Source organism: Emydura macquarii, unplaced genomic scaffold, assembly GCF_026122565.2.
Source record: "Emydura macquarii macquarii isolate MOO-44397 ecotype Brisbane River unplaced genomic scaffold, CSIRO-AGI_Emac_v2 contig_1253, whole genome shotgun sequence".
NCBI lineage: Eukaryota > Metazoa > Chordata > Testudines > Chelidae > Emydura > Emydura macquarii.
The window spans coordinates 12,981,838-13,003,224 of record NW_027131390.1 but is presented as its reverse complement, the minus strand read 5'-3'; the positions used below and the strand labels follow the sequence as shown (position 1 = coordinate 13,003,224).

Sequence of the window (21,387 nt, the reverse complement as noted above, 5' to 3'; positions counted from 1 at the left end):
TTCTGGTCATGGATAGTAGTGAATATAGTGATTACATACTCAACTGGCTAGGCTGGTAGTGCACGTAGTTAGTGCAGATTTGTACTTTCGGAGCCAGCGCCTGAGCTGATTTACATCAGTGGAAGATCTTGCCCTTGGTTTCCGGTTTAAACAGATATTTATTTACCAGTGAAAAATCTTGAAAAATATTTTTCACCACTTCCAATCTCCAACCCGTCCCCCAACATAAGCATTGTCTTATTAAATGCAAAAGAAAATTTAAAAATTCTGTACAATATTGAAATATTTCCAGCATGCAATTTATCATATAAAATGCAAAAGCGTGCTTCCCACCCTGCTTTTTAATTATGGCAAAGACAGGCCAACACTGGAAGCTCTGAATTATTATTCATTGACTGTTGGCAATGTGAAACACCTAGAAAATCACTACTCCAATGGTCTTATTCTAAATGTTATGTTGGCCATGATATTGCTGCACAATGTGAGCTTCTGCAACTGGGTAGCCAGAACTCTTCTTGTAATAGTCGATATTTGGAGAGCTGCCTCGCTACTCAAATGGCCACAGATACCTAAACCTGCTGCTCTAAGGTGCTGCTCCTCCATTCTGATGTCAGTGGAAGCGACTAACAGAAGCAACGTTCAGCCCACATATAAGTGCTTGCAGACGCAGGGCCTTGTTTATGAGGCATTTATTAGTTAGAAAAACCACAATATAGGATTAACAAACCTGTTGTAAGCCCTACTACTTACTCTAAAAAATTCTTTGGTTGAGCCTGAATCCAAGGTTCCGTAGGCTATTTCAGTTTGCTTAGCCAGATCCTCTGCACTTTCTATGGGAGAGACCATCCTTTCCACAGTAAGGAAGGCAGCAAGATTGGCAGTGTAAGAAGAGATGATGATGAGTGTGAAAAACCACCAGACTCCTCCGACAATTCGGCCTGAGAGAGATCTATGGTAAAACAGACGGGGTCAAGATTGTTAATTCATTTTGTGTTTCTCTTCTAGAAGGGAAGCAACATTTTTATTATAGCATCCTAAACTGCGCCTGTAAAGTTTGCATGCATAACCCCTTAGGTGCACAAATATCCATATGTGCAGGTTTCCATTGTGCACATAAAATGGATGATCATTAACCAACCCTTGACATCCTTACCCAGGTTTACTGAGGAGAATTCTCACGGAAGTGTGTGTTTGAGTGAAAACTGAGTACAGGATTATCTCTAAGTCCCTGATCCTGCCAAGTCTTACACTACGATTTCAATGGGATAACTTAATTTTATGCACTGTTAGGAGAGACATAAATCTTGGCAGATCGGAGACTAAGTGCATGCATGCCTATATGTCTGTGCAAGTGGGGATGTGTACAAATTTTATAGGTACAGTTTAAAACACATCTTGAAGTTTTGGCTTTTAATTTATTTTTAATGAGGCCCAAAGTTGATGGAGAAAAGTTTCAGTAATGAAGCAGAGGATGATACCACTGATGCTTTAAGACTCTATTGTGTACTTCTTATTCGATCCTACCAAAACCTAATTAGGAGTTTTGTCCCAAGAAAGGAATGTGTAAGGTGATGTGAAAAAGTTAATTGGATGTGTAGTGCATAATTATTGTGTAAAATACACAGGTTTAATACGGGATAAATAAGGTAATTTGTAATTTATGAGAAATAATGGAACACCTTGATGTAGTTATTACTGCCAGGCATATCCTGGGTATGCATTTTCAAGGCACTTGAGTTCCAGAAGTCAGGCAGGACAAGCAGATGAAGGAAGGGGTCTATAGGGATTAGAGGGGCCAGGAAGAGGTCAACAGCAGTTGATCAAGGGAAGCAGAAATTTGGTGAAGGTTGGTGAGCCTCCCACTCCCCCCACCCTCTCCTCATTCTGCAACAGATCAATGACAAGTAGTGGGCAGAAAAGTCCCGTAAAATTAAGAAAATGCTGCATGCTGACTGATTATTTAGCTCCAAGTCTTGCATGCAATCTCCCCACTGAGGAAGGGGAGTTACTCCAAGGGAGCAATACGTGGTCTGCTCATGCCATGGCCAGGGGGAATTAGAGAGTCTGAATCCTACACATTAAAAGGAGGAGACATTTTATGTTAATTAAAATTTGCATGTCTAAAACCCACTGTTCCAAATCATGCATGTCCCTATTTAATCATTTGGGCCTGCCACATAGCTATCTCAGCACATACCACCACAGTAGCACGGGAGCGAGGGGAAAAATCTAATCACTGCCTGCTTTTTCCATTCGTTTTTTAAAAATGCAGAAGAAATAAACTAAAATCACTGTAAAATAAACAAAAGGCCAGTCCTCAGCTGGGGTAAATGAGTGTAGCTCCATTGTAGACAGAGATCTTAACGAAGCATAAGGCCTTGCTTATGCTGGTCTGAGGCCCAATCCTGTATTCCTTCCTCAAGCAAAACACCAATTTTAGGGCACTGAGCACTCTGGTGCCAACCCAGCAATGTACTTAAGCCTGTGAGTAGTTTCCCTGAACTCAACGGGACTATGTGCATGCTTCAGGTTAAGCACCTGCTGATCAATGACATTGTGATCAGTAACATTGCAGAAGATTGGTACAAAATTATCCATTCAACTACTTGTTCTTCCACTTCTTGCTGATTTCAGTAGAAGCAGGGTCAGGTCCCAAATATATTAAAGTTTATGGACCTTGATTCTGTAGCCCACAATTTATATAAGAAATTCACTTGAAATGGCTGAAAAACGGGGTCCCATTTGGCACACTTGCAGTAATTTTATCTTAGAAACAGCACACTTACCACACATTGAGGAACTAGTCATTCATATGTATGATTTTTATAATGCACCAGTACAGCGTATCAGGGCTAAATGCCTATTGCTAAACCTGTATCTCTTCTGCTTTGAAAATGATCCTCTGTTTTACGTGGAATAGAGGAAATGAGGAACTTTACACGCATGGGCAACCGTAATTCTGACATTTCCTAACTTGGGAGTTCTCGACTTTGCAAACGTAATGTTCTTTCAAAGCCTTTTTTTGGTCTGTGATATATGTGTGCATAAATGTTTTACCAAACGTTTCCACCTAAGGGTTCTTTCGTCTCAGCCTCATCAACAAGAAAAGTGTCTATTTTGAGTGGAGGGGGAATCAAAACTCACACCCCCTACAACTTAAAGTTTTCATGTTTTTTAAAAGCATGACATCTATGAAAATCCCTAAGAATATTTATTTTTATGAATTTGGCCCTTACCATATATCATTCATTTTATATATGCAATTGCTATTGATTATTTACATGGTGTATGCAAGAAAAAGTTAGTGAACACCAATCTTCTGCAGCGGATGATAAAGAAACAGACAAATAGGGTTGTAGCAGATAGACCATTCTTGCCCTCTATGTAGAGAAAATGAGACATTCTTACCTGATTATTTAGTTCCTTCAAGCCCCTCTGTGCCACCCCCCAGGCAGTGAGTACAAGTTTGCCTACCAACAGATGGAGATGAGAAAAAGGCAATATTCTTGTGACATAACCCTATCCCTAGCCCATAAAGGGGAGGGGGGGGGGGGCTAGCTGGCCTTGTCCACTGAGACATTTCCTGAGTAATAAAAATTCTTTTCAATTCTAAGAAACCCCAACATTAAAAAATACATTCATAAAAATATTGCCAAAACAACAGAAACAGAATGGGAAGTCTGGGCTGGGTTAGAGGTCACACCAATGGGTATGAAGTTGTGCTTCTCCACTATGCCTTTAGCTCAGGGAACACAACAGCAAATCTCACTGCAAAAACAGCCGCAGGCTGGTACCCAAAGATACTAAGAAACTGATGGATTTTAGCACACGTCACCCACCTACTGAAGTCAGTATCTGCAGTGGCCACTGCATCAAGTCTGTAATGGTGTGAAAGAGTATGTAAGGCTGTTCAGGTTGCCACATTGCTCATCTCTAGAAGGGAAGTGTTGCCTCTTTGCCCGTGAGGAAGAGATGGTTTTCAAGGCATGAGCTATGGCAGAAACCTTCAGTGTTTTGGACAGCATAAGCTTTCTTAATACAGTCTCACACTCAATAAGACACACAAGGCACAGAGGTTGTCAAACCTTTCTTGGGGACTCCCAAAAGGATAAATAGATTGACTTGATTTCCTAAATTCTAGTTCTCCTGCAAAGTACATATGAAAAGCTCTTTGCACTAAGTGTATGAGGAGCCTTCTCTTCAGCATTTCAGGGGGTCTACACAGAATTAGAGGAAACAGGGAACAGACTTGATCACTACCTCATCCTGATAACCTGAGCAGTGAAAAAGCTTGATGCTCCAGCCCCAGTCTGCCCAAACAGAAGCCCACTGAAAAGGCAGTTTTAAAGATTAGTCACACCTGTGTAAAACAATGTAATGGAGCAGCCTGAGGAATCTTTCTAAGGCTATAGCTATGCTACAGAGCTTACAGAGGTGTATCTGCAGCACTGCTAGTGCAGATGCTCTAAGCTGATGGAAGCTCCCTAAGACGTTCCTCAGTGAAATAAAGTGAGCATCTGTGAGGGAGTGTTAGCAACAGGATGACACCTGGGTGGCTAAGGGAGAACAGAGCTTTGGGTTCAGCTTCTAAACTGCTCTACACACACACACACACACACACACTGAAGCAAAAAAAATACAAAATCTCAGCACATCCATCTGGAAGTCCCAGAGTTGAGCACTATCTGACAGGAAGTTGGGACTTGTCAGAACAGGTTAAGAACTGACCCCATCTCTTTGAGAAGAAAGTACCACAAATGCAACATGAGCCTCCTGCAGGAGCCATTACTGATATTTCTCTAGTGACTCCAGATTTGGGCTGCTAGTCAGAAGGAAAGCAATACAGGAACAGTGAAAACACATGGCCACATGAAGTCATACAGTCACACAATTCATACAGCTCTGTACACATGCAGAAAGGTAAGTGCTTTCAATGACGAGATAAAATACCTGCCAACAGTTCAGGGCAGGAGAGTCTGGGCATTGAGATGCTGAGATGAAGGAAGGAGAGATTACTTAAAGGGATGGGATTTCCTGAGGGATGTGAAGTTGAGCTGGTTGTTGTAGGATGAGGACCAGGTTAGTTCTCCAGCTCTTGGATCTATTTCTTTTAAATCTGGAATGAGCTTCTGTTCACTCCAAGAGCTGAGGTCATTTCAGAGAAAGCTGGATGAAACCAAAGAGTTGTTTCCCCCAGAGTGCTCCAGAGAGCATGCAGAGAAAAATTAAACACCCACCACTCTGAAGCAACCTACATTAAAGTAGCTACAACTGGTGAGTTGGACAGGATTGGGGAGGAGGCAAGTGAAAAGCAAGTGTCTAGCTCAGTCAGCCAAAGAGCTGGACCACAACTGGGCAGGCTCTGTCAGCCTCTTTTATAGGGAAAGTAACATCTCAGGACCTTCCCCTCCCAACTCCATCTGCTGATGGGAAGATTGCTTATACTCACTGCATGGGCTGGTGTAGAGGTCTGAGGGAGAAAAGGGTTAGTATGTCAATTCTGAATTTAAATTAGGCTGGTAATATGAGAATATTTATAGTATTACTCGAGCTATCACGTACTTGAGTGTCCACTACTCTGATAATTACAGACAAAAGGATTGCAATTTAAAACACCTAAAATGACCATTCTAGAGAGGTCACATCTGTATCAGGTGTGCAGCGTTGCTGTTTAAAAGGATCCTGTTCAAAAAATACATGCAACTTTTGATGTCTTACAAACTGCCCATTTCATCAGAGAGTCGGCAAACTGTACAACATTCATTTTAAAATGAGTTATTTGGTATAAACTAATTTCATATTGAGATCGATAAAAAGACATGGCAATTGAATGACAATATTATCAATACAGTGTTTTCCAGAGATACTTTGAAATGGAAGTAAACAGAAAGTTAGCATACCTTGAGAGGAAATTTGAGAGGAAGCATGGAGTTAAATGAGAGCAAATTAGCAACAAGAGAAAAACCACAGCATTATTATGTAAAAGTTGCATACACTTTGCAGAACAGTAATACACAGAAACAAATTATTATCCATAGTCAAAAGAGCCTGAGTTTTTCCTTTACTCTTGACCACAAAATGTGTATTATTTCCTATAATTTAAAAAAAAAATTGGCTTTGCAGACATCCATTTTTGATTGGCCTCTTCTCACCAGTAAAAGATTAATAAAATATTACAACTAGCAAGGCTAAATGTAAAACACTGAACTTCCTTTGGGCAAAATCTGAAGCTCTACATTTGCTTTGTCTTTCAAGCATACATGTAATCTGCTGTATCTAAACTGTAAGCCAAGTTCTGTGCTTACATTGCCAGTAAGCTCATTGAGTGTGAGAGAGCTGCATGAGATATAGGTTTGCACAGGATTTGACCACATGACCCTAACCCCAGCTGATGAAAGAATACGTAACAGCATTTCCAGTTCTCCCATTCTCTCACCACAGGAACTCAATGGGAGTTACATGCCTAGGTGCTTTCAAAAGTCCCACTATAAGTAATTCCCATTGCCTTCAGTAGGAGTCACTTGGTTTTCACAGTGGAAGAAACAGGTCCCTGGACCTTAATCTACCAGACTCATGCAGTACTTTTTAATAAAAAATCCTATCTTTTACAGCAGCAATTGATTACTCTGTCCCTTACTTCTGTATGAGTACAGGGTGGAATGAAAAGACATTGACTCGTACAACCTGTAAGGAAATGATTTTGCTCAAAGCAAGTTACAAATGTGACTGTGTTTTGTGCTGCTTTTCATCTGTTGTACGGACTCTCCATTTAAAGACAGCTAGGTAAGCTATGTCTGACCCACCACGAGTGGATTCTCAATACTTTAGGTCACTATGCTGACAACACAGTAGTCTTTGATAGCAGAACAAAACAGCTGGAACAAATGTTGATTCCATAGAGGGATGTTCTGAACACAGTGAGTAGCTGTTATCTGTTTCAGGTTAGACGAATCCTATTAAACAAGAGTGGAGTATAGGGATATATCCTTTGGAATATCCACACAGAATACTCACCTATTATTGAGATAACTAGGCAATAGATGTCACAGTTATTCCACACAAAGGCAGCTGAAAGAGCCTTTATCAGGAAGCACAAAAGTGATCTCTCCAGAATGCCCGTCGGCATCTCTGTAAAAGTGCTGTACACTCTCACACAAGAAATTTATTCAGGCAAACTCACAATGGAAGAATGAATCCCTTTTTAATGGCAACAAAATATTCTGAAACATTCAATATAATCAGTGTACTATGAATGATGTTTCTTCCTGACAAAGGTACGGATTCAAAATGGAATGCTTGGGAATAGTGCTTTTCTATGGAAAATAAACTAGACATTAAATCAACTCAGTGCTGAAAGTCACAGAGTGTCTGGAATTAAAAATATTTAAAATGTTTGTTTTTTTCATAAAAACTCATTTAACTGTCTGGCCATATGCTATCATTAAAGATGACAGAACAACTGAACAACGTTTTCAAATGAGGTTTTGTGTATTAATATTAAGTTGAAAGTTATCGCTGGACATATTTAGTTCCATCTCTGTGTACAAGGTATTTCCAAGTCACCTATAATTGTGGAATTGATAAAAATAGAATATATTCAATTCATTATGCAAAATATACAAGGCTAAACAGGTCAGAGTCACATGAGAGCTTAAAAAAAAGTATGCATTTCTATTTACTGTCAATAAACAGGGATAGTGAAAACAGCATAATGCCTGCAGCTTTCCATGTGATGTCCCCGTGCTTATTTCTCGGTCTTTAAATTGGGCAAACACATGGTCAACAGCAATTTAAATGCTATCACTGCTCAGGGTTTTTAACAGCAAGCAAAGGGGCATAGTTTTGTTACGGATTTTGAGACTAAATCATAAACATAGTGCATAAACATGAGGAACAGGCTAAAAGCTATAGATATACAATAAGGTAGCTCACAGGAACACTTAACAGATTCCTTGCTAACATTAATGTATGCACATATTTAGAAAAATGTGTTTTGTGCTCATTTTTTAAAAAATGTAATCACTGTAATCAATTTATCTTTCTTCACTGCCAACATACAAATTGCTAGCTCTCAAACATAACACGTATAGTCCGACACTCCTTACATGACCTAAATACCTAATGAAATCAATAGGAGATTTGGGAGTGAAAGGAGTGTTGGGTCAGGATTAATTTTAGATTATAAATGGAGAAATCCTGACCCTTTTAAATCAATGGAATTTTTGCCTTTGACTTCAACAGGGCTAGGATTACATCCAAGATCTCTCTTATTATATAAACTATAAGTGTCTGGTTATTTCTCAAAGATTTAGGTATTGTGTGCACATTGAGAGGGGCACAAAAAGTATATGGAAATTGGCTATATTTATTTTGAATATGAGTACTTATAGAGAAAACATTTGGCTCTCAAAGGTAATAAAGATATGTCCACAACTTTGTTAAAGAGGAAAGGGCATATTATTTGTACTATATTTTTTATAATTATTATAGCTATACACTGACATTAAAATATTTTTACATAAAACCAGTTAAGATCCATTACTAGGAAGCTAGGTAGATTTGCTGCTTATCACAGATGTCACCAATATATTTTCATGATATAGGCATAGAAACATTTTTACTATGTTGTTTTAAAAAAAAAATTTGAAGTATGCATTGTTCAATCAAGAGAACTTGATCTCTCTCCAGTGCTTTGTAAATTTTTCTTTAAAAAGTAATCAAATTCTGCAGACTTCATATCAGTATTGTGTATTAAAAGAGAGCTAACAGCAAATCTGTTTTACTAATGGCTTATTCATTTTTATTTTTCATTTTCATTCTTATTCATTATTATTTACTAATGGCTTATTCGCATGAAAAAAGGTAATTTTATGAAAAGTGGCAACACTTATTAGAAAATCACATTGACAGTGAACATGGGATCGGACAAAACTAGATTTATATAATGATGCACATTCAGTATCAACTCTTTTAGATGTACATATGGAGAAATGAATATATGAATGTGATAGTAAACAAATTAGTAATGGATGAAAGGATGGTGCAATGGAAACAAATAGAGAACTAAAGCTCAAAGGAAAATTAAAAGGTCAGCATAAGCTATGACTGGCATGGAGGTGTTTTAAAGTGCTGTTGCATGTGGTTTTTGAAGCAATTCTTATTTTGCAAAGCAAAATAAATATATGCACCAAGCAGATGACCGTAAAATGAGATATGCAGCAAAAACACGGTAGCCCTCCAAGCATTGCTGAAAATGTAAAACCCTATGCATTTTACAGTCTCAACATGGTGTATATAAGTTTTTGCAGAAATGCATGAATGGCATTAAAAGGCGATGCCACTCACACACTTACTAGGTGAATAAGCGTCGTGGCTTGATGATGAAGCTTAGCATTGGATGAAATGTTAAACAAAAAATTTGGAATTGAAAAGGTTGAGAAAGTAACATATATGCACCATGGCATCAGCATATGACCATAAAATGCAAAAAGGTGATGGAGTGATATGGAACAAACCTTGGAGAAATATCGCATCCTTGCTGCATAAAGGCACCCAGGGAAAACCAAAGGCTGTTAAATATCCCAAACTCATTTGGAGGGTCAGGAGGGTTTTGGGGGTCACGTGGTTCTTCATTGTTGTCTTCCAAATGCCATTCATAAGGACTGAATCTGCTGACTAGGAAAAGAACTACGCTGACTCCAATGTAAGCAAAGACTATGCACATCCAAATTTCATAAGCCAAAGGATCCAGAAAGGAGAACACGCCAGGTTTAGATTTCTGAGGCTTCTTAATCATGATGGAGATGCCCAGACTCATAAAGGGTTTTGAAAAGTCTATGACTTCTTCTCGTACCAGTGTTATGGTGAGTGGAGCAACAGCTATGTCTGCTCTCTGAAAAGAGAGAAAATATTGAAGTTAGTTACAAAACAGTCACCATGTATTTTCAATCTACAGTCTCAAACAAAGCTTAAAATTTCTTTGCAAATTACGTATGTTTTGGAGTCATTAAAATGATTTAAGAACATTATATAATTGATAGCAAGTTATTAATAATGAAAAATTACGCATAATTCTACATGTGGGGCACAATGAAGAAGGAATGCGTACCCTAGATACATATGGTTTTCCAATTAAAATGGATTATTGATGAAGAAAGTGAGCTGTACAATTAAAGTATAACTGATTCTATATTTCCTGAATATGAAGAGGGTTATGTAACGTAGTCTTACTATAATCTTCACACTGAATTTTACTTTATAGAGTAGCCATAAACTACCATTAACTCATTAAAACTGTCATAAAGCCAAAATCTGTCATTACACAGAATTGTGTTGGGGATTGAAATTATAGAATCATAGAAGATTAGGGTTGGAAGGGACATCTAGGAGGTCATCTAGTCCAATCCCCTGCTCAGAGCAGGACCAACCCCAACTAAATCATCCCAGCCAGGGCTTTGTCAAGCTGGGTCTTAAAATCCGCTAAAGATGGAGCTTCCACCACCTCCCTAGGTAACCCATTCCAGTGCTTCACCACCCTCCTATGAAAATGTTTTTCCTAATATCCAACCTAGACCTCTCCCACTGCAACTTGAGACCATTGCTCCTTATTCTGTCAACTACCACCACAAGAACAGCCTACCTCCATTGTCTTTGGAAGCCTCCCCCCCTTTCAGGTAGTTGAAGGTTGTTATCAAATCCCCCCTCACTCTTCTTTTCTGATGACTAAATAAACCCAGTTTCCTCAGATTCGCCTCATAAATCATATGCCCCAGCCCCCTCATCACATGTAGATTATTTTGATGACAGCCCTTTAGTGTCCATTTTGATTCCTTAATAAGGCATTTGACAATGTTTTCCTAAACTCCAGGAAGGGATAACAACAACACCTGGAAATATCAGGACTAGCTGAGAGCGTTTGTTTATGATTATATTGCTCATACAAACACTCTAGAAAACTATGACATGAAAATGGCTTTCCTCCTGTTGCTTCTGTGATTCACTAGTGATAATCTGTATCTGGGGTATGATTTGACAAATTCCATGGTTCTCTATAGTCTGATTTTCTCTCTCTCTTTTTAATTTTAGTAAGATCAGTCCAGACTGACTTGTTGACGTAGGCTGGGATTTTCAAAGGAGCGAACAAAATTAGGCACCCAAATCCCACTGAATTATAGTGGGATTTTGTCACCTAACTCCCTGAGTTTGCTTTGAAAATCTCAGCAAAATAGTTGAATAAAGGTTGGAAGCGTCGGGATGGGACACGAGACGGTGGCTTTCTCACTTAGTACAGACATTGTTTATCACACTTGGAATTTTCACTGTAAAATCATGAAGAATAATCAAATAGGATGCTATAGGGATGAAGCACTCAAAAAGAAAAGGAACAGTTTTTACTTATATATAAGCGATAATCTCGCTACTTTCTAGTCTTCCTGCTGTAACTGCAGAAGAGATCTTCTCCTGTGGTTTTCTGCAGAAGGGCGTGTACGGCAATCCTTTTAATTTATATTGCATTGGAACCGTAGAATAATCCCATGCTAATTAAACAGTGGTAATACAGGTCAGTCAGTCCATATGTCTCCATGTTTGGCTGATTGCTTTTCTTTTATGATCTAGAAACACTACAAGATGAATCTCATGGCCTCTTCCATTTACTTTCTCACATTTGTTTTGACTCGACTAAAGCAAGAAGTACTGAACATATAATATCATAACTAATGATTTTGGTATGAAGCTTGGCTGAGGGCTACTGATAAGGTTGATTTGGTACAGGTAACCAATGGAGCTACATCACTACTTCTGCTTTTACACAAATCAGGTCCCATTTCTACTCCACTGACTTCAGTACGTCCAGCATCCAGCACTAAGGTGTATGGCAACACTGGGTTTTTTTTAACCAGAGTCACACAAGTTTTTCTACCACCTAATGGAAGTGAATTGGGTCAATTTGAGCAGATTTCTCAGAATAGGTTAAAGGGAAAGATAGCATATTTTAACTGTTACAGTCTTTCACAAGCGAAAGCTCATCAGCTGGAATTCTTCTCTTTTCACTGTGCTATCACCTTCACAAAGTAATAATGCTCCACAGAATTGGGAAAAGTTTTGCAATGCAAAAGTATTCACTTTCTCCACAAAAAGAGTCAGATCCTTAGAGTAGCTCCACTAAAGTAAATGAATCTATGCCAGTTTACACCTGCTGAGAGTCTGGCCCAAAGTGTCTAAAACAAAAAATAATCTGTTTCTCTCTGCCTGATGTTTGCTACCTATGTAATACAATTTGTCTTAGAGGCATTATGAAAAGTAGCTATGAAACATATGGCGTAGGCGTAGCTGCTTTTGTAAGCTAAATGTCTCAGCTGGATTCCTCCATAACTAACACACCAGAAGGGTTTAGTCTACACAGTTCCAATGAACAACCTGGAACACGCCTTTCTGAAGTATATTTGCAGTTATGGAGGAGCAGAAAAGCTTTTCTGAACCCATTTAAAGCAATTTTAAAAAATATATGACCTACAAGCTTGTGCCCAGGTTTTTCTGACGATTCAAATGTCAGATAATTGAGTTATGGGATTAACAACAACCATATTCATCCCTGGTGTAAAACTACTGACTTCAGTGGAGTTGCAGCGGGTTCAGTTTAACCTAACGTTTATAATGTGCATGTCAACTGATGCTTAACTAACGCAGAACTGCTTATAACTAGAACATGAGGAGAAAGGAGATTTTAATCGCTTAAAACAAAGTGAAAGCCCGTGCTGTATTGGTCATGTTTCTTAAATAAGAAGGAAAAAAATCACTTTGGAAGGGGCAACATAATGTAAGCAAACAGATAGGCAGGTGGTATTTATATACAAAGACGCACTCATTCCAGCAGTAGTCACGCTTCTTTTGCAAACTTATCTTGCAAATTCAATGGGACTACTCACACGAGTGTGTGTGGAATTGCATCCCTAAGACACGTTGTTTGTTTTTATTTTTCTAAACCCATTACTAACTACTTTGATCTGAAATGCTGAAGTGGTTGCAAAAGGAGCCTGAAAATGAAATAATAATAATATAGGGCCCATTTGTGAACATTTTACTCACATTGAATAGTGCCTTACTCCACAAGTGGGCTCATCAGTTTGGCTATTTGTGGAGCAAGGCAGTATTCAACAATCTGTCCCAATATAAATTAGCACAGGGTTACATTTTTCAATTAAATTAGGAGCTGACGTCCCATGTTCAAAAATGACCTAGGCCTTTGGTAGCCTCAATCTAATACAAAGTACTAAATCACTTTTGAAAATGGGACTTAGACACCTAGGTCTCAGGTGCTGAGGTGCTTTTGAAAATTTTGCCTCCATCTCTTTGTATCCTGAAGCTTTGCAAAGCACTTAATGTGAACTACGAACTACATACAAGCATCACTTCTTCATTAACCACCCCTGGAATGAAATGTAGTAACTAACAACTACCACACTTCAGTTTAGGACAGGAAATCAAGAATTTATGTAGGCAGAATACCTTAGAGAGAACTGCTCTAGCTGGAATTTGACCAGTATTTTTGTAACTCTGGAGCCTATTTTGAGAACTTACGTAGAATATTGGACCTGTGTTGGCTCTATGCACACGGTGAATTTGATCCTGTGTGCACCGGTTAGAGATTGCCAGTTTTCAGAGGTGACTACATTTTAGTAGTTGGTGACATGATGCCTGTGTATATAGGGTGTGATCTTGTAGCCTGTAGACTTCAGTGGATTTTCCATGCGTGGGAGAGTTGCAGGAGAGTTTGTTCTCAGTTAGGAGATAAGACCATAATTTGCAATCAATTTGTTAAGTCTGTTGAGTTCTTTGAAATGCTAGACTGGAACATGTTAATGTTTTTCTTTTTAGAAGAATTGATTTACAGCATTTGCCTCTACAACTCTGTGTAATTGGATAGTAAATCTATAGTATTTTCTAAAATGATAAAATAAACATCCATTTTATTTTGTCCTTTTATATGCAGAAAGCACGATGTATTGGAGAGTTTAATCTACACCAATGATATTAAAAAAGACAGCCAATGTTCATAATGTGCTGTAACATCACCGTACATGTAAAAACTGTTCTGTTTAATGGTAAATACTTGCAGTGACTAGAATGGGATGAAAAGCGCTGTTCAGTAGGATCCATCAACACCAGAGTCAGTGAGAACTAGTGAATCCTAAAGAATTGTGATCAACAGTGTTGGAGCAGAGATAATGTAGTTTGGGGTAGGTGGGCAGATGAGATACAGAATTAGGATTGTTCTAAACAGCTGAGTTGCAGTGACTGACAATGTTGTGGCTATAGCTACCCCTGCATTTAATTTCTTGACGGTTTTGCAAATAAAAGGGAACTCTTTCCATTAGTCTAATTCCCTCTTCTAACTTGAGTTCACTTGGTAAGGCCTGAACGTTAAAGTAGCTTATCTCTATAAAGATCCAAGCAATAAGCCAATACTGCACCTACAGACTAAAAGTGATGATATAGGACCCATTGACTTCAATGGGCTTTGGATCATGCCCATGGGCTCTGATTTGACAAAGCGTATCTGCCCATGATAAACTTTGAGCGCTGAAGTCAGGTGAACTATTCAAGAGCTTAAAGTTAAGTACGTGCTTGACTGCTTTTTTGGAGCAGAGCCATAGAAAGAAAAAGTTCTGGCTTTGGTTACTTTTATGCATAAATTTGCCAGTATTTTATGAAATGTACTGTAACCAACAACCTTTCAAGAATTATCTGTAAGGCCGAAATGCCTTGGTGGGTTGTCTGCGGCAAGGATCAAACCTGATGCTTTTTGAGCGCAGTGCATGAGCCACTACTGCCTGAGCTAAAAGAGACTTTTCGCTTAGCTCAGGCTGTAGCTGGCTCATCAATGTGTAGCCACCTCTAGAGGGGACGGCACAGTGCCATGCTGAGCAGACATGGGTTACATATATATTTGCAGTTGGAATTCACAGAGGCATAATTGTTCACAGAATATTGTATGAGATCAAAGCGAGATGCAACTAGAAACAACATTCAAGGGCAATTTTTCAGCATTGCCCTCCGTGTTTGGTAGGCACAATTTTGCACCCTCATTTAATTGCACCTCTATTTTTACACCTGAGGCTCAATTCATGCTATTCAGAAATTCTGACCCTGATTCAATAAGGCATTCGTGCTGTTTCCTAACCTGAAGCATGCAAGTAGTTCATTGACTTGGAGTTAGGCATATGCTTAAGTACATTACTGGGTCACTGATAGCTGACGGAACACAAAAATCAGGCACTTAATATTGTCTAACAGGTAGGTAGGATTTGCACTTGCAGCTACCTGAAAGCTCCAAAATCCAGGCACAGATGATTTCAATGCCTGCAGGTGACAGGACTAGGCGCTTTTAATGATAAAAACTTAAACATTTTGATAAATGTCTGTTCTATTTATTATAAAAATCCCACCTAAGCATTATACAAGGTTACTTCTTATCTTGTTTCATTTTAAACACTCTATCAGGATCAATAAATATTGATATTATTTAATGAGACAATGAAGGTTCATTAGTAAAGCACCATTTCAGAAGGACCAGAAAATCCTCATGAAATTTTATTTCTCAGTAATTAACATGCTGCACACCATTATAGACAGATTTTGGTTTCCTGCTGTGAAAAAACTATTTTCTTCCAATGAAAAATGCTTGAGAAGAAGTTGTGAGTGGAAGTTAATAGGAAAGGTTAATAAGAGCTGATTAGGAACTGTGCCACAAAAGAAGTGAATATTTGCCTTTATTTAATTCTGATTGTGATGTCCATGCTTGTCATTTGTTGTTTGTACTAGAGAGGGTTTTTCTTTGGAAGTTTAATAAGCAGAAATGGGGAAAGAAGAAGCCTGTAAAGCTCGTCACAATTACATACTATAAATACCTGGCAATGCCTGAGTGTGACTGCACAATCACATCTAATGGCTATTCCATTCACATATTTTATTAACACAAAAACTAAATTGATTTCAATGGGGTTTTTGTCTGAGCAAGGGCAGCAGTACTTGGCCCTGTAAAGGCCTCCTTACTAAAGTCTTTAATATATGCCAGCACATCTTTTCTGCACACAAAACCCCCCACATTTGCTCAAGCAGATCAGGTGTGTTCCTAGTTAGCTGCTCCTGTGTGCAATTACTTGGTGCATATACAAATGTGTCGTTATGAATATAATCAAACAAATACACGTTCAAATTTTGCAAATGCAAGTAAGGAAGCCCTTTGAAAATTTGGCCCGTCATGTACATTCCTATAGATCTGCTCATCTCCTGTAGACTTTCATGCAGACTATGCCTGTTGACTTATTCATGTGAGTGGCTACTCTTTACTAGGAAGGAACACTCACAACTCATGGTTGCAAAATCTATTTTCAGGTGGCTTCTTTTTCAAACACAGAATTATATTTGGTTCTTAGAGTGCAGTCATTTATTGTGCTTGTAAATAAATACATGGTTGGTTCATCTACATAATAAGACTTTTGGAGGGGGGGACAAAACAGCTAAGAATCCACTACAGGAACTGTATAGTTCTGGCACTAATTCATTGCATAGTGATTCATAGTGATTCATTGCAGAATCCCCTAACACATATTTTTAGTTCTTTGGTAGGTTAATGGTTAACAAACCACACTGTGTTCCATACACAGTCAATGTACATGTGATGCACAATACATGAGTTGTGAATGTGCTGGTGTAACAGCGATCCGTTGCTGGATGATTATCTACAGTAAAGGAACAAAGGAATTTGGCGCATTTAAAAATCCCTCTTGGGGGCGTATCTGCATGTTTAGGTGCCTAACTGCTGAATTATCATGTGATTAACTGTTACTCTGTGCTGTTTGTATATGAGCAAAGATTTATGATGTATCCAGTAGTATTTTATTTCAGGATTCATGGGAGGGATTGGCAGATGCTCTCTTTTGACAGTTCTTTTCAAAGGATAGATTGTTTTGTAGACTATAATACTATTTTATTTACAGTCATAGAATAAATGAGCTGGCAATTTATTCAGAATAAATTAGTTATTCTGTCCCTGGTTTGCAGTAATTGATAGGAAAGTTGTTTTAAAAAAATCATAATAAAATATGATAGTGAGACAGTAGTTTTAGAAATAAGATATCAGTATTACCAGTTACCTTTGATACATTTTATGGGCAGCCTCCATAATTCACAATACTTTAATTTATTTTCTATTATTAATTAGTGATTCTAGATGTTCAGCTGGAAGCAATAAATAAATAAAGAAACCTCACAAAAAGCCAGACTTCCCCAAAATGAAGCAAATGTAGGAGGAAATGTTTCTGAAGAGGCAATGAGTTTGGACTGTGCTATCAACAAGGCCCTTCGTTTTCAGGTTGTGTTTTGTTTAAAATTGCCCATGGATTTCTCAATGTTTATTACAAAAATTAAAGAACGGGTGAAAGTTGGTACAAAAAATTAACTTCACAGTTTTCAAGGGTAAATATATGGGGGAATGGGAAGATAGAAAAAAAGGCAACAGAGAAAAGTAAGCATACTTCTGACCTGGCTCCCCAAGCTGGAAGGAGAAATGGCGGCAGCTCAGTAACCTCGGCAGCCCAGCCACCTCTCCTTCCAGACCAGGCCTGGAAGCGGAATAGGTGGAGGCAATGAAGGTGCCATCTCCTCACACTGCTTCCTCCATCTCTTCCACCACCGGGTCAATTCCAGAAGGAGAGATGATGGCTTAGTTGGCCCAGGTTACCAAGCCGCTATCTGTCCTTCTGGAGCAGGAAGCTGGGTCCAGGAAGTTCCAGTACTTTTTTTTAGGGATTCAAGCACTGACATATGCTTATGCGTGTGTGTGTGTGTGTGTGTGTGTGTATAAATATGTGAATATTCCACTACATTGCCTTCCTTTAACAGGTAGCCTCACGTTTACACTTAGACTAATTTATTATTGACATAAACACATCTACCTAATGTAACATATTGGATTTTCTTAACATAATTAGTATCTTCCTGTACTTGAGTCTAAAATTTAGGTGAACCATCTGCGGCCTAGATGCCTGATTCTTAGCAGCCTCCAACTGGTGTTCATCATGAGTAACCCTGCTGAATTTACATTGCTGAGGTCAGAATCAGGCCCCAGGTTTCTAGCCAGCATTCATTTACTTATTTAGATTTAAAATAAATCTACCGAAGGCTCCAGGTGCCCTAACTCATCATTAATAATTGCTGCACTGTAGTGAATTTCTCTTTTGATGATGGATGTGGAATAAGCAGGGCCCATAAAATTGTCAGATTTAAAAACACAGCCAACTAACCCCCACCCTCCAAATGCAGAATTTGAGTGGTTTCTAATACAATTAGCCTTGCTAGTCTCTGAGAAATATTACTGAATAATGCAATTTTCAGTCATCATCTTTGCTACTCATGGTCATAGACTCACAGATTATGAAGTAAGAAGGGACCATTATGATCATCTAGTCCGATCTCCTGCACAATGCAGGCCACAGAACTTCACCCACCCACTCCTATAATAGACCTCTAACCTAAGACTGAGTTATTGAAGTCCTCAAATAATGGTTTAAAGACTTCAAGGTACAGAGAATCCACCAGCAAGTGACCCATGCCCCATGTGGCAAAGGAAGGCGAAAAGCCCCCAGGGCCTTTGCCAGTCTGCCTTGAGGGAAAATTCCTTCCTGACCCCAAATATGGCCATCAGTTAAACCCTCAGAATGTGGGCAAGACTCACCAGCCAGACACCCAGAAAGAATTCTCCATAGTAACTCAGAACCAACCCCATCAAACATTCCATCACAAGCCAATGGGTATATTTACTGCTAGTAGTCAAAGATCAGTTAATTGCCAAATTAGGCTGTCCCATCATACCATTCCCTCCATAAACTGATCAAGCTCAGTCTTGAAGCCAGCTAGGTTTCTTGCCCCCACTGTGCCCCTTGGAAGGCCATTCCAGAACTTCACTCCTCTGATGGTTAGAAACCTTCATCTAATTTCAAGTCTAAACTTCCTGATGGCCAGTTTATATCCATTTGTTCTTGTGACCACATTGGTGCTGAACTTAACTAATGCCTCTCCCTCCCTGGTATTTATCCCTCTGATGTATTTATAGAGAGCAATCATATCACTCCTCAGCCTTTTTTTAGTTAGCCTAAACAAGCCAAGCCCTTTGAGTGTCCTCTCATGTTGCATTTGAGCAGTACAAAGAACCCCACAAAACACATGGGTTTTTGCAAGGCCTATTTTGTCTTACACTACTGGTGTGGGAGAACTGGGATGTGCAGAGGAAATGCATAGAGTACCAATCACAGGACTGCTCCCCATTCAACCGGGTACATAACAACTGACCTGGTTGTGCAGGAGCTGTTGAGTCCCCTGGGGGACCAGGAAAATAAAAGGCCATGTAGAAACATCCTTCCTTGCAGGAGAAGGAAAGAGACACAGGAAGAAAGATGAGATGATCCCTGCTTTCAGGGGCTGAGAATTCCTCCCCTCAAAAGGCCAGAGATGATCCTTTTCCACTCCAGGGGAATAGAGAGAGACATAGCATATACACACAAAATATGAGATGAGGGCCTCATTCCTGCCTTCATGAATTATTAGGCGTTCTTGTCTGCAGTACTGGAGAATTTATCAGTTCTTTGCTTTTTGAGAAGTAGCCCAGAGCTATAGTCGCTTTGCAAGATCTTTGCCTGATCTGGGAATTGGTCCAAAACTTAGATTGCATTCTAAATGAACCCCTTATGGAGGAACAGAGAGACATTACACCAGGTGTTCACTGTGTGCCTTCCTTTGGGAAGCAAAACCCCAGCTATCTCCAGAAGTGTTGAGTGCAGGAACAAGCTAATGCTATGGATTTATACAGTGGTTGTGATGAAAGCTCAGCATTTGCCACCATTCAGTGCTGAGATGCCATAATTTCTCCCTATGCTTAGAATAGGAAATAAATTCAGTTATCTCATGTGTGGTATCTGCTGGCAAAGGTTGACTTTTTAATGGTGACCATTCCCTTCAAGGATATCAAAATGCTTTCAAAGGCCATAACAACACTAGAGAAAAAGGTGTGTTTTAATAAGTTAGCTAATGTATTAACGAACATGTGTATTCACGAACTAATTTGTTAACACATATTAAAATGCTTGTGGAGCTGAGGCAAATTGTAGTTTTAACGTGTTAGCTGGTCAAGGTAAACCCCATGTTAAAACTACAACCTGCCTTGGCTGCACTAGGATGTCACCACGTGATAATTAACACACGTTAGCAAACATGTTAAAACCACACCTTTTCCCTTAGTGTAGACGTGGCCAAAATGTGTGTTAATTCAATCCCCCCTGTGAGAGAGGGAAGTATTATTATTTCCGTCTCAGAAATGGAGAGACCAAGGCTCAGGGAGACTAAGGGACTTAGGGTCCATCTATACTTTGAACTGGGGGCTGTAATTCCCAGCTTGAGGGGAGACAGCCATGCTGGCTCTAATCAAACTAGTGCACTAAAAATAGAAGCATAGTGACAGCTGGAGGGGCTAGCTGCCCTGAGTCCAAGCCTAGCATCTTGGATGGGTACATACTTGGGGTGGTAGCCTTTTCTGCCTTGGCGACACTCTATTTTTAGCATGCTTGTTTGGTCAGAGCTAGCGTGGGTCTGCTCCTTGAACTGGGAATTACACGCCCAGCTCAAATTGTAGACACAGTTTGAAGGTCATGGAGGTCTGGGGAAGAGGTAGGAGCAGAGTCATGTCTCCTCCTGTCCTTCCTTACCCTGCACACAGCTGCTGCTGCTACCCTCTTGGTGAGAATGTTCTTCACCCCATTCCCAAAAGTGTGATGCTATTTAAGTTCAAGTTGCCAGAATCGTTTGAAGCAGAACATATTCCTTTCTGCTGGCTACTTCATTTAATGCATTGTCAAACACTGCACATGACAGTGGAGAGGCTGTAGCTCCCTGAATCCTCTGCTCCTCCCCTTTGCAGCGTCTCACCTTCTTAAAGGGGTTCTGAAGACTCTTTTATCAAGGGAGGGTTTGTGGAGCGTGTAGGGCTTGGTTTCTTTTTCTTTTTTCTCATAAAGTATTTTGTTCTCACAACTAAGAAATGTGTTAAATCTGCTGTCAATTAGCCTCACTGCTGTGAAAACCAGCTCAGACCCAGGGAGGGGACGATTCCCCAGCTGAGCAGTTAAAGAAAGAACAGGAACTCTTCAAAAGGAAGAGACTAAATAAAAGCCTATGGAAAGAGGCTTACGCTACATAAGGGAGAAGAGCCATTGTCTAGGCCTCAATGGCCACAAAGCATCTACTGTGTCTGCTCAGTGGGAAATGCTGCTGCTAATCAGCAGAAGTAGAGGAGATGCCATTAGTGAATGGCTCGCTGGAGAACAGCACTTGCCT

The 21,387-nt window shown here is 39.4% G+C and overlaps 1 protein-coding gene across 5 annotated transcripts in view; it reads right to left on the bottom strand.

Annotated features, from left to right (window-relative positions):
• Positions 1-21,387, bottom strand: part of GRIA3 (glutamate ionotropic receptor AMPA type subunit 3) — a 185,284-nt gene that overhangs the window by 47,881 nt on the left and 116,016 nt on the right. For all 5 annotated transcript variants that reach the window (XR_010919702.1, XM_067548186.1, XM_067548185.1 and 2 more), the window contains 2 exons: positions 9,516-9,892; positions 751-949 (listed from right to left, as the gene is read on the bottom strand). Coding sequence is in view for 4 of the 5 variants with exons in the window: in XM_067548186.1 (XP_067404287.1) it covers positions 751-949; positions 9,516-9,892 (576 nt within the window). In the remaining variant the exon portion in view is untranslated. The remainder of the gene's footprint in view (positions 1-750; positions 950-9,515; positions 9,893-21,387) is intronic.